The sequence below is a fragment of the Bos taurus genome, chromosome 10 (assembly GCF_002263795.3).
Source record: "Bos taurus isolate L1 Dominette 01449 registration number 42190680 breed Hereford chromosome 10, ARS-UCD2.0, whole genome shotgun sequence".
NCBI lineage: Eukaryota > Metazoa > Chordata > Mammalia > Artiodactyla > Bovidae > Bos > Bos taurus.
The window spans coordinates 43,145,535-43,159,388 of record NC_037337.1 but is presented as its reverse complement, the minus strand read 5'-3'; the positions used below and the strand labels follow the sequence as shown (position 1 = coordinate 43,159,388).

Genomic DNA, 13,854 nt, shown 5'->3' with positions numbered 1-13,854 from the left:
CATTCTACCTTTTATCCTAATTACATGGGAATGTGGATGTGGCCATTCTTTTTAAAGGAAGTATTTCTTATTTACAGTAGTTTCAGGTGTACAACAATAATTCAATATTTTTAAATATATTTTGCTGCTCTTGAACTTATTACAAAACAATAGCTATATTTCCTTGCTGTACCACATATCCTTGTTACTTATCTATTTGAAAAGGTTCTGGATTCAGTGGATACTTGGATTAGAAAAATGATCTAAGTTTTCCAACTCTGCCATTATGATTTTGCCAAAATGACAAAATGATGCTTGTTTTAACTGCTCTGCTACTGATTTTGAACCGATTTTGAATCGTGGCACACTGTTTTTTTGTACCTTGTTCTTCCTTTCTCTTCCTCCGGGATGGTGGCTGGCAACAATCTATTGTAATTCATGTATGTGCTCAGCATCTTTAGTGGGATAAAATTTATGCTAACGATAAAGTTTCCAGAGTCGTCAATTCAGGAGGGGTTAAGGTCTGGGGATCTTTTTGGGGTTGCTAGTGAGTAGGGCTGGCCCCAAGGGCGGATCCAGGTTTTGTGGGACCTGACACCTCCACACCGCCACAATTTGGAAACACCATTAAGAAAACAATGCAAAAATATGGACAGTTTTACCAAAACGGTATGAAATTTCTGTGAACACATGAGGGCTCGTGCAAGTGAAGGACTTTTAAATTCAAGCTTGATTAACGCTGCCCTCTGCCTTTTTTGGCCCTACTATGCGCCAAGGACTTTCCCCTCCTCACCTTCTTCAGTCCCCTCAACACTACGCTATGAAATAGTTACATATACAGAAGAGCCACGTAGAACACAAATACATTAAACATCGTGTCCAGCCTGAAAACCACTTTCTTTCTAACTCCCTATATTGTTTCCCACGACTGGAGTTCTGGGGCTTGAGGAATGGCATCGAGTCAGGATTGTCGCGGGAAAGAGTGTGTAAAACGCAGTCAGGGAGCTAGGGAGTGTTTCTGAAACTGGCTCGCAGACAGCGCCCAGGAGACGTGCACTCCCGAGAGAAGGCCCCCGCGCCCAGCCGGCGCCTCGGCCAGCTCTGCGACGCGCATGCTCCGTGAGGGGCTGCTCCAGCTACTCTGGTTAATGAGCGCGCGGCGGAGGGGGCGGGCCGAGCCGCGGCTGCTGGGACCTGGGCTTGGCGGCGGTCCTGAGGCTCTGTGCGCGGCTGCTGAGGGGGCGGCGGCGGTGGCCGGCACTGTGCGCGCAGGAGTGTGGCTTGCTCGCCCGACGCGCACGCCCGGTCGGTCCCCAGGGCCCTCTGGAGGTGACTCGGGCGGCCCGGGCAGGGCAGCGTTGCCGGTTGGGAGGGCGGAGATGAGGCGATGAGGACACAAGCTGCCGCCGCCTCTGTCCGCCTACTACGGCCGTAGCGGGAGTCGGGGCGGGGGCGAGGCCAGCTGTACCCCCGCCAGGCTGCGAACCCAGACAAAGGAGGAGCAGCAGCTCGAGAAGCGGGCCAGCGCCACTGGGAAAGGAGGCCGTCGCTTTGGTCGCAGCCGAGGGCCGTTCGGGCTCACGGGCCGCCGCGCTTCCCCTGAGGACGCTGCGCGAGGCGAGGTCGCGGGGCCGAGGAAGCCGCCCCCGGAGCCCCCGCCCGCCCGCCGGCGCCGCCTCCGAGCCGCCTCGGCCGTAACCGCGGCCCGGGCGGGAGGCGGCGGCGGCCGGTGAGGCTAGGCGGCCCGCGCCCTGCCTGTCAGATCACCGGCCCGGCCCGTTTCGGCCCGCGGCCCGCCCCCGATGCGGAGGCGCTGCCGCCGGGGCCATGCAGCAGGCGCCGCAGCCTTACGAGTTCTACAGCGAAGAGAACAGTCCGAAATGGCGGGGACTGTTGGTCTCGGCCCTGCGGAAGGTCAGTGCTGGTGCCCGGGCGGCCTCGGGGCTCGAGGGAGGTGCCGGGGCCGCGGCAGGCGGGCGGGGCGCGAGCCACGGCCCGAGCCGCGGCCCCTCGGACGCTGTAACGGGGAGCTGCACGTCTTCCCCGCGCTCGGCGCCGGAGGGTCCATCGCTTTCTCTCTGGCCGGCGACGAGGGGCTTGTGATTGCCTTTGCGTCCCAAAGGACGTTTTCTCAAGTTATTGCCTGGCCCCGGAAGGAAGGTTTTGTTATGATCATAAAACTGGATTTCATGTTGCAGTCTTTTCGTCAGGCGACTTCCGCCGTTGACCAATTTGTTGTCCTCGGGCTGGATTCGGGCAACAGAAAGTCCCGCTGGTATTTAGACAGTTTCTAAAACAAAAGCACGTTTCTAGGCCGAGTAATCACTTTTAATTAAATTCTTTGGGTCTGTTCCCTTAGGCATTTTGAAGGGTGAAGGGTGTCCACTCACTTAAGAGGTTGTAATTTTTTTTTTTTTTTTTTGGTGATGGATGTGTTTCTCGATTGAGAAATGTCAGTGAGCCATAATATTGCTTTTACAATTCTTGAGGTCAATTTAAAGTGCCTCCTCCCTTCCTGCCATAGGCGTCCCCCTGTTTAGGAGAGATTTCCCCTGTAAAATTTGGTCATTTTCTTCACTGAGTGCAATTTATTACTTAGAATCATTTTAAGGGGATAAAAAAGGCTCAGCTCATAAAAAATCAGTCTTTTTAGTTTGGGTACATCGTTAGGGTGCATCTGTCCTGTAGATGATGTCAGTTTTCCTCTGAATTTCGGTAATAATCGTACTGTTTTTTTAATATGTAATAATCATACGTTTTTATAATAAAGCCTTTTGTAAGGTCAAGACGTTTAAAGAGTGTAAATGGAGGCAGAAGATGATAAACATACTGAGCATGGGCTTTCCTTGCCATTGATACAGATGTAGTCCCTATGACCTTTTGTGCAAAATAACCAAATATAAATTTTAAAATAATAAGGAATAAACATTAATTTAAAAGACTACCCCGGAAAATAAATCTTCATACATTAAATTTCTCTAAGTGAAAAGAAGTAGTAGTATTTTAAAGTAAAAAACATTCCCTCACGTATTCGAGTTTCAGATCTGCCGTTTTTTCACGATTCTTAGGAAGAGGTATTGCCTTCCTTGGGCCAAACATCATGTAAAATTTTTTAAAGAATTTGGTGGAGGTGGTTAAGAGCAGCTAGACAGTTACCATTTCACAGGTATTTTAGGTGTTAAAGTATTACATTGACCTTCCTTCCGTGGGCAACCCGATTCTATAAGGAGAGGGAAGGAAATGGCAAGTGTGCTGAGTGGTGATAATGAACACTGGCCTGAGTTAAAAGCAAAGAGGGAAATGCTTAGATAGTGATTGAACCTTCTACCACATAGAAATGTGAATGCAGTTATCAGATAGTCCTATGTTGTTGGCAGTGAGGTGTAGGTCTCTTACTAGGATTTTCTGGTAGCAAATAGAATTTGAGTATGTGTTGCATAACTTATTCAATAGGTAGCTTTGACCCTAATAATCCCTCATGCACAGATACAGATTTATATCTTCAGGTTAGTCTGGAAATAAACCCAGGGTAGCATCTGATCCTAGTTCATTGCTTTGAGTCTGTTATTTTGCGTTTATATGTTGTGCTTGTTTTCTTGGATCTCAGATGCCTTGTAGATCTCTGTTGTATTCTACAGTTCTTGTATGTCCTTTGCGTATGGAATATATACAGCTAAGGAAATCTGGCCTTTTGAGTGAATTAAAAAACAATTTTTATTTAACTTATTACATTACTGTTTTTCTAGAATTGAGGTATACTCCCATGGAACACATTTTTTTTATGTTTTTGCAAATTTTTTGATGTTTGTAATTCCAGATTATATCCAGTTTTGTGGTCGTGCAGCTCGTAGGTTTATAGTTCTTTGTAGTTTTGTAGTTCTTGAGGTTTGTAGTTTTTGAGGAGTTCAAGGTTCACTCTTTCTTTGCAGGATGAGTTAAATTCTGGTCTGTACTTGCCACACGTGTCCTTGTACAGTGAGAATTCCTGCAACTTAGGCAGAAACTCTGTCTTCACATTCAAGGCATCTAGAACATGGCTTCCTTCTTCCAGCTGACCAGATTATTGCAAACACTACTAAGATTAATACTAATAGTAAAAGCAGCAATAGTATTAGACTACTAAGACTTTTCTCCTCTGGTGGATGTTGCCATCAAACATGTGGGAGCTAGTTTTATTAACATTTATTGAACACATTGTAGGTACTTGGCCCCAAACTGGATCCTAAGAATACAAACGTGAATAAAACCAAGATGCCTTGCTCTAAAATGTTTACCACATAGACTGAAAATTCTAAACTTTGAGGTTTTGGTTTATGTAGAACTCAAAAGTTCTGTAAGAAATATCTCTGTGTGAAAAGAACAAGGTTGTTTAATTAGTTCTGTTAGTTCACTTGTGCATCTTGATGGAACCTTCAAAACAGTTACAATATAATTTTCTGAAAGGTAAAATCAAAACTCTCATGACAGTTACGAATGAACATGTATCAGTGATTTTGATTCAATTTATTACTTAATTTATTACTTAACTCATGAGATGCTAAAAGCCACTTCATATGAAAATTGGAGGAGGTTAAGTATTTATAGGAAACCTTAAAGAATCTCAAGGTAAGATTGTTGGATTGGACACAAAAATAGTTAATGTCCTACAGGAACATAAGCAGTAAGTTTGGGGTTATCTTCCTACTGATTAGATCTTGCATCTGTGCCGGACAAAAATCTCTTTAAGTTAATCTTACCCGTTTGTAAAATAGCCCAGTCAGTAGTAATCAAGCATAGTGTTGGACTGAAGAACAGCAAGTTATCTCTTTTGCTTATTTTCAAGTTTTCCTGATTTTTCTGAAAACCATACATATATTTGATAAAGTTACTATACTGACTTTGAAAATGGAAGAGATTGTTTTAAACCAACATTAAATATTCATTTCACTATGGAGAAACATGAACATTGAGAAATAGATTTAAGGAAAAATAATTTTGGAAATAGAAATGTGTTGTTCTTTAGCTCTTTGTTTTATTGTGCTTTTGTTCTTTACCTGTTAAAATAGAACTTCACTTAGGGCATTTAAATACATAGAGAGCTACAAAGGGTAGAGCAATATGACACTACTAATGGATACTATGTGCATTGTTAACATTACTGCTGAATTATGTATCTTACCTAAAAAGAGCCAGAGAGGTAATTGCCCTCATTACTACTCCTGGAGAACACTGAAGCTATCATGTTACTTGGGGGAAGAAAGGGTGTGGGATATAGTTGCAAATGCAGCTTATTACCTGTGTCTTTGAAATGCCTGTGGTACTTTGTGCATGTGCTACTTGAATCGTATGCTAAGAAAAATCAGTGTAAACATTCTGCATATAGGGAAACATGCCTTAAAATCATTTTAGCAGGTTTTTTAGTCTCTGATATTTCCCTTGTAGATGCCTTTTCTGTAGGATATTATTCACCAGGCTAGCCATGGAAAAGAAAATTTTCTTATTATCTGTCATTACAGCTGTCACAGAAAGCTAGAAAGAATTGGTAAACTTACCTTATTCCCGAGTCTAACTTAATTCAGGTTTAATATTGACCTTCCGCCTCAACCATTACAGTTTACTCTTGATATCTGTTAAAATTCAAGAGATGTGAGAGAATGTTTGAGTTAATTAATGGCAGTCAATGCTGAGGGTGGGGGTGGAAGAGAAGGTTGAAGGTTTTGATTCAGAAATGCCTTTGTACTAATACCTCTTGGAACTGTTTTAGAAGATTGCACTAGATCTTTCCTAGGACCCAGAAGAAAAGCATGGGAGTTCTTTGAGAAAATGAAATTGGTGTCATTGACAGAAGGTCAAGGAAAGCTTCTTTAAGGAAGTAACATTAGTGCTGACTTCTGGAGAATATATTTAAATATTTGTTGAGTGCCTCATACGTGCCAGGCAGTATTCTTGATACTGAGGTTGTAGTAAGGCCCTGCTCTCATTAAAAACATCTATTCTCTTAATAAATGACTGTAGCAGAGAGGTCTGGGGAGAGACAGACAGTAAAGAGGTAAACAATTATTTGAAAGATCAATAGGAATAAACAAAGAAAGGGGGAGAAAAGATTGAAGCTGTAGGGTAAGGTAGGACCATGACTTTAGGAACTGAGATCGAGTGAAAAGGAGTTAAGCAAGTTGAGAGACTCTTACATAGACTCAGGTTAAGGTCTCTCCTGAGAATAGAAAATCCTGTAGGGTTATTTATGTAACACATTAATTAGATTAACTTGATCAAACTTGCTTTTTTGAAGAAATCACTCCAGCTAAAAGGAATAGGAGAAACTATGATTTTGTGACATGAGGCCTATTTGGAATTTCCTAAAGCCACTGAATATAACAGTGAATATAACTCTAGGGAGTCATTTGGAATTATTCCAAACTAATAATGACCCAAACTGACCCAAGGGGTTCAGCTAGAACTGGATGAGCATTAGGAATGCATTTTAGCTTGCTGCATTTAGCTTCCTGTCAGCCATGATTTAGTAGTCTTCTATTTTCAGTTTAATTTTGGTATGGTATATTTGGAGCAATAATATTCCATTAAAGTGTTTTATGCTGAGTATCCAAAGCATTACCTGTGTTACCACTTGACATAAATCAAATATATATCTTTTATATTAATCAGGGCCTTTCTTTCAATGGAGCAGTAGTTTGATTATATTCTCCGTTAGCCTGCATATTTGAATCAGGAAGGAATTTTAATGGAACTAATAGATTTAGCGTTATCTCATGTAGTCACGTTAAAAATTAACAACCTAAAATTCTTTTCCTTTTTTTACATAAGAGCACATAGTAAGTAGAAACTTTTTAAATGTGTAAAGTATTATATACTTCACATTTTAATATGTAGAGAGGAAGCAACACAATGAAAATAACATCAAGATCGAGTCGAGAGCATTAGTATTATCTCCAAGTAAAGTTTTCATTACCCAGTTTTCTTCATAAAAACACTTTGTGAACTCAAATACTACCTCTTACTTATGTAGCACTTTGTAATTTTTTCTTAAATGACCCATTAGCAACATTTCATAGTTGATCTGTTTCTGCTTCTTTTCATCATTTGGCTTCCAGGACACCAACCTCTGATGGTTTTCTCCCTCTCTGACTATATTCCTCCTAGTTCTTCACCATTGTTTATCTATCTCCTCATCTTCCCTACTACAGTGCATCATCCTGACCTCCCTGGAGCTTAGTCTTTGAATTTCTGTTTCTATTTACAATAGATTTCTTGAGATCCCACCCAGCCTCATTGCTTCACATACCATCTCTATCTGATGGGTTCCAATATATATTTCTGGCTCAGAGCTCCCTCCTGATCTTGGATATCTAGTTTCTTAACACTTCCACAAAGATGTGTGATAGACATCTCAACTGATACTGAATTCCTCCTCTTCCCCTGAAAATTTGCTCCTTTTTTAATATTTCCCACATTAGTGAATGGCTGCTTCATCATTCTAGTTGCTCAAAGTACTGAGTTATTCTTGAATTCTGTCTTTTTTTATAACCAATATCTAATGTGTCAGCAAATCTTTTTAGCTCTACTTCACACTATAACAATATTCAGTCACCATTTTTTACTCTTCCACTTCTACCTTCTGGGAACACTCTGGGACTATTAAAATAGCCTCTTAACTGGTCTCCTGTCTTCTCCCCTTATCCCAACGCATAGTCTTTTCTCAACACATAGAGATAAGTGGGATCATGTCATTCCTTTGTTCAAAACTTGTGCTTCTCAGAATAAAAGTCAGAGTCCTCTCAGTAGCCTGGTGTTGCCCCACTTCCCCCTGAACCTCGCTGATCTCATTTACCACTGTCCTTTTTTTGCTCTCCTCCTGCCGCACACTGGCTTCCTGGTACCTCCAACTCTTAGACGTGTTCTAGTCTCAGGGCTTTGTGCTGGGTGTTTCTTCAGCCTGGAACAACCTTCCTGCAGATAAAAATATGAGTGGCCCTTTTACCTCTTATAAGTCTTCAGACAAAGATCTTAAAGAGTCCTTCTCTTGGAGCCTGTCTAAACTTCTGCAACTCCTGCTTACTGGAAATTCCTATGTAAATGTTAACAGCATGTCCCAATTCAAGCTTGTTATCATCTTCCATAAACCGATGTCTCCAGTATAAATGATCTTGTACTCATTTCTCAGGCTAGAAGCCTAGTCATCATCTGTTCTTTTTTCTCCAGGTTCATGTCTAATCAACACCCAGTCTTGATTCTTTTCTCCTAAAAGGAGCTTTCTAACTTTTTTTTTACTATGTATTCCAAAAGAATTTTGAAAATTTTGTACATTTTTATGTTGACATCTAAAAATGTTCATCTTTAAGCTTAGTTTCAGAGGATATATTGAGTTGGCTGAAAAGTTCATTTGGTTTTCTGTAAGTTGACTTTGTTGTTGTTCAGTTGCTAAATCTTGTCTAACATCTAACTCTTTCCCGACCCAGGAATCGAACCCGCAGGCAGATTCTTTACTGCTGAACCACTCAGGAAGATCTATGGTAGCTTTAGTAGTGCTTAGTTGTCTTTAACTTCATTTGACACAGTTTTGTTAGATTGTATGTCATATCAGTGTGCATTTTAAAAACTTACCAAAACCAGAGAATTTTTGTGTAGCCATTTTAGTGTTCAGTGTTTAAGGCTTTCCTGGTGGCTCAGATAGTAGAGAATCTGCCTGCAATGCTGGAGACCTGGATTTGATCCCTGTTTGGGAAGATCCCTTGGAGAAGGGAACAGCTACCCACTCCAGTATTCCTGCCTGGAGAATTCCGTGGACAGAAGAGCCTGGAGGGCTACAGTTCAGGGAGTCACAAAGAGTCAGACATGACTGAGCGACTTTCACTTTCACTTAGTGTTGAAGGTGGAAGAAAAAGCAACATTTTGCCATATTATGCTTTACTATTTCAAGAAAGGACTTCTCTGGTGGTTCAGATGGTGACCAATCTGCCTGCAGTAGGGGAGACGTGGGTTCAATCCTTGGGTTGGGAAGATGCCCTGGAGAAGGGAACAATACCCACCCCAGTATCCAGGTCTGAAAAATTCCATGGACAGAAGAGCCTGGCAGGCTACAGTCCGTGGTGTTGCAAAGAATCAGACACGACTGAGGTACTTTCACTTCACTTCAAGAAAGATAAAAACACAATTGAAACACAAAAATAGATTTGTGTTATATGAAGAAGGGGCTGTGACTGATTGAATGTGTCAGAAGTGGTTAGTGAAATTTCATGTTGGAGATTTCTCACAGGACAATGCTCCATGGTTGGATAGACCAGTTGAAGTTGATAGTGATCAAGTCAAGACATTAACTGAGAACAGTCAACATTATACCATGCAGGGGATAGTTGACATACTAAAAATATCCAAATCAAGCATTGAAAATCATTTGTACCAGCTTGGTTATATTCATCGCTTTTACATTTGGGTTCCACATAAGTTAAGCAAAAACCTTCTAAACCATATTTCTGCATATGATTCCCTACTTAAACATAATGAAGACATTCCATTGTTAAAACAAATTGTGACAGGCAATGAAAAGTGGCTACTGGGCAATAATGTGCAGTGGAACAGATCATGGGGCAAGTGAAATGCACCACTGCCAACTACACCAAAGGCTAGTCTTGACCCAAAGAAGGTGATGTTGTGTATATGGTAGGATTGGTGAGAGTCCTCTATTATGAGCTCCTTCTGGAAAACCAAATGGTTAATTCCAAGCACTGCTTCCAATGAGGCCAACTGAAAGCAGCACTGGATGAAAAGTGTCTGGAATTAGTCAACAGAAAATGCATAATCTTCCAACAAGATAATGCAAGACCACGTGTTTCTTTGATGACCAGGCAAAAGCTGTTACAGCTTGACTAGCTAGTCCTGATACATCCGCCGTATTCATCAGATGTTGCACCTTCAGATTTCCACATATTCAGTCTTTATAAAATTCTCCTAATGGAAATAAATTTCAGTTCCCTGGAAAACTGTAAAAGGCACCTGAAACAGTTTTTTGCTCAAAAAGATAAAATGTTTTGGGTGGATGGAATTATGAAGTTGCCTGAAAAATGGCAGAAGTTTGTGAAACAGAATGGTTGAATACATTGCTTAATAAACTCTTGGTGAAAATAAAAGGTGTGTCTTTTATTTTTACTTTAAAACCAAAGGAACTTTTTGGCCAACTCAATAGTTTGTTTTCTAAGTACAGGTGTTTTAAAATAAAACATTTACATTAGTGTTTTAATACCCAATGAAATCTAAATACCATAACAATTTGATACACACCATTCATCCTTTTAATATATATGACAAAGTGCTTTCTTTTAGGTTGAGTTATTGGCTTTCCCATGTGGCTCAGTGATAAAGAATCAGCCTGCCAATGTAGGAGTTGCAGGTTCCATCCCTGGGTCGGGAAGATTCCTTGGAGAGGAAATGGCAACCCACTCCAGTATTCTTGCCTGGAAAATTCCACGGACAGAAGAGCCTGTGGGCTACAGTCCATGCGGTTACAAAGAGTCAGACACGACTTAGAGACTGAGCACATACTTTAGTAGTACATAGTTGCTCAAAAGAACATAAACCTTATGAATTTCTGTTGTGTGGTTGCTAAGTTGCTTCAGTTGTGTCTGACTTTTTGCGACCCTATGGACTGTAACATTCCAGGCTCCTCTGTCCATGGGATTCTCCAGGCAAGAATACTGGAGTGGGTTGCCATGCCTTTCTGTTTCCACATAACAAATTTTTGAGTACTTGGTGGCTTAGTACAACACATATTTATTATCCTACAGTTACTGTTAGAAGTCCAGACATGGCCTACCTGGATTCTCTATTTTGGGTCCCATAGGCTGAAATCAAGGTTTTGGCTTTAGCTGCAGGCTTATCTGAGGTTGAGATCCTCTTCCAGTTTATGTGGTTATTGGCAGAATTCATTTCCTTCAGTTGCCTGTCTGAGGCCCTCAGCTCCCAGGGGTTGCTGCCATTTCTTCTCCGTGGTTCTGCCTGTAATAAGTCAATTTACTACTTCGAGGCGAACAGGACTGCATCTGCTGCTGTTTCTTGTCTCACACTTCTGGACCCTTTTTTAAAAGGACTCACCTGATTTAGGTCAGGCCCACCTAGGATAATCTCTTTTATGATTAACTCAAAGTCAACTTAATTACTGACCTTAGTCACCTTTGCTATATACAGTAATAGCACAGGAGTGGTATGTCATCATATTCACAGGTCCTGCCCACATTCAAGGTGAGAGGAGTGTACGGGGTGTGTAAACCAGGGATCGGAATCTTGGGAGCCAGGCACCTTAGAATTCTGCCTACCACATTCATCTTATGGAAAATATCCCCCATAACCTAATTGGAAAGGTCAGTTTAGTTGTCAAGCCAACCTGCCTATCATATTTATCTTCAGACCAAGTCTGACTTAATTTTTCAATTCAGATGAATGTGTTAATACTTGTTATGTGCCAGCCATTTCACTTCTGAATTCTATTTGTAAGATAGAAAGATAAGGTGTGAAAACTTGCTTTAAATTGTTTCTCCTGACTGAAATAAAATGATGTTGGCTGTATTTAGTATTCTTTTAAAGATGCTTTCTTTTCTTTGTTCTCATGAGTCTCCTCATTTATAGTGTATTTTTTTTACTCTAGGCTACGGGATGAAAGAAGCAAGATTAAATGATAAATATTTATTATTTAAATGAGAAGTATTTATCACCGTCTCTTTGTTTTGTGTCATAGAATTTATTATTTATTGCTCTGCAGAGCAATGCCCCATAACAACATTCAAGATAAGAGATCTGCCTTTCTTCTGTTAAGTGGGAGGAAGGCAGTTGTGGAGAGATGGGAAAGGAGAATGCATTATTTACTCCTTGAGTGCAGGCACCTTGCAGGCAGATCTTTAAGAAAGAGTGCATATGGTAGTTTTGGTAGGATGCTGAAGGATATGAGTATTTGACCCAGGGAGTATTAAAGTTTGACTGAATAAAATATACTTAGTGACCTTTTCCCCAGGCCACAAGAAAAAGCCAGTATTAATTTTAATTAATTTTATTTTTTTCATGCTCGCTTTGGCAGTACATATACTAAAATTGGAACGATACAGAGAAGATTAGCATGGCCCCTGCGCAAGGATGACATGCAAATTCGTGAAGCGTTCCATATTTTTACAAAGGCTGTAAAAAGAGACAAAGAAGGACACTACATAATGATCAAAGGGTCAATCTAAGAAGAAGATATAACAATTATAAATATATATGCACCCAACATAGGAGCACCGCAATATGTAAGACAAATGCTGCTGCTGCTGCTAAGTCACTTCAGTCATGTCCGACTCTGTGCGACCCCATAGACGGCAGCCCACCAGGCTCCCCCGTCCCTGGGATTCTCCAGGCAAGAACACTGGACTGGGTTGCCATTTCCTTCTCCAATGCATGAAAGTGGAAAGTGAAAGTGAAGTTGCTCAGTCATGTCCGACCCTTAGCAACCCCATGGACTGCAGCTTACCAGGCTTCTCCATCCATGGGATTTTCCAGGCAAGAGTACTGGAGTGGGTTGCCATTGCTAACAAGTATGAAAGGGGAAATTAACAATAACACAATAATAGTGGGAGACTTTAATACCCCACTCACACCTATGGACAGATCAACTAAACAGAAAATTAACAAAGAAACACAAACTTTAAATGATACAATAGACCAGTTAGACCTAATTGATATCTATAGGACATTTCACCCCAAAACAATGAATTTCACCTTTTTCTCAAGCGCACATGGAACCTTCTCCAGGATAGATCACATCCTGGGCCATAAATCTAGCCTTGGTAAATTCAAAAAAATTGAAATCATTCCAAGCATCTTTTCTGACCACAATGCAGTAAGATTAGATCTCAATTACAGGAGAAAAAATATTAAAAATTCCAACATATGGAGGCTGAACAACACGCTGCTGAATAACCAACAAATCACAGAAGAAATAAAAAAAGAAATCAAAATTTGCATAGAAACGAATGAAAATGAAAACAACCCAAAACCTATGGGACACTGTAAAAGCAGTGCTAAGGGGAAAGTTCATAGCAATACAGGCATACCTCAGGAAACAAGAAAAAAGTCAAATAAATAACCTAACTCTACACCTAAAGGAACTAGAAAAGAAAGAAATGAAGAACCCCAGAGTTAGTAGAAGGAAAGAAATCTTAAAAATCAGGGCAGAAATAAATACAAAAGAAACAAAGGAGACCATAGCAAAAATCAACAAAGCCAAAAGCTGGTTCTTTGAAAGAATAAATACAATTGACAAACCATTAGCCAGACTCATCAAGAAACAAAGGGAGAAAAATCAAATCAATAAAATTAGAAATGAAAATGGAGAGATCACAACAGACAACACAAATACAAAGGATCATAAGAGACTACTATCAGCAATTATATGCCAATAAAATGGACAATGTGGAAGAAATGGACAAATTCTTAGAAAGGTACAACTTTCCAAAACTGAACCAGGAAGAAATAGAAAATCTTAACAGACCCATTACAAGCACGAAAATTGAAACTGTAATCAGAAATCTTCCAGCAAATAAAAGCCCAGATGGCTTCACAGCTGAATTCTACCAAAAATTTAGACAAGAGCTGACGCCTATCCTACTCAAACTCTTCCAGAAAATTGCAGAGGAAGGTAAACTTCCAAACTCATTCTATGAGGCCACCATCACCCCAATACCAAAACCTGACAAAGATGCCACAAAAAAAGAAAACTACAGGCCAATATCACTGATGAATATAGATGCAAAAATCCTTAATAAAATTCTAGCAATCAGAATCCAACAACACATTAAAAAGATCATACATCATGACCAAGTGGGCTTTATCCCAGGGATGCAAGGATTCTTCAATATC

The 13,854-nt window shown here is 40.6% G+C and overlaps 1 protein-coding gene and 1 non-coding gene across 2 annotated transcripts in view; both read left to right on the top strand.

Moving 5' to 3' along the window:
- Positions 1 to 1,142: 1,142 nt before the first annotated feature.
- The window catches only part of SOS2 (SOS Ras/Rho guanine nucleotide exchange factor 2), a 105,644-nt gene continuing 92,932 nt past the window's right edge, over positions 1,143 to 13,854 (top strand). The window contains exon 1 of the mRNA XM_024997980.2: positions 1,143 to 1,893. Coding sequence (XP_024853748.1) covers positions 1,807 to 1,893 — 87 coding nt within the window. The 5' untranslated portion in view covers positions 1,143 to 1,806. The remainder of the gene's footprint in view (positions 1,894 to 13,854) is intronic.
- Positions 12,022 to 12,128, top strand: LOC112448650 (U6 spliceosomal RNA). The gene has a single exon (XR_003037024.1). It is a non-coding gene; the product is annotated as a U6 spliceosomal RNA (small nuclear RNA).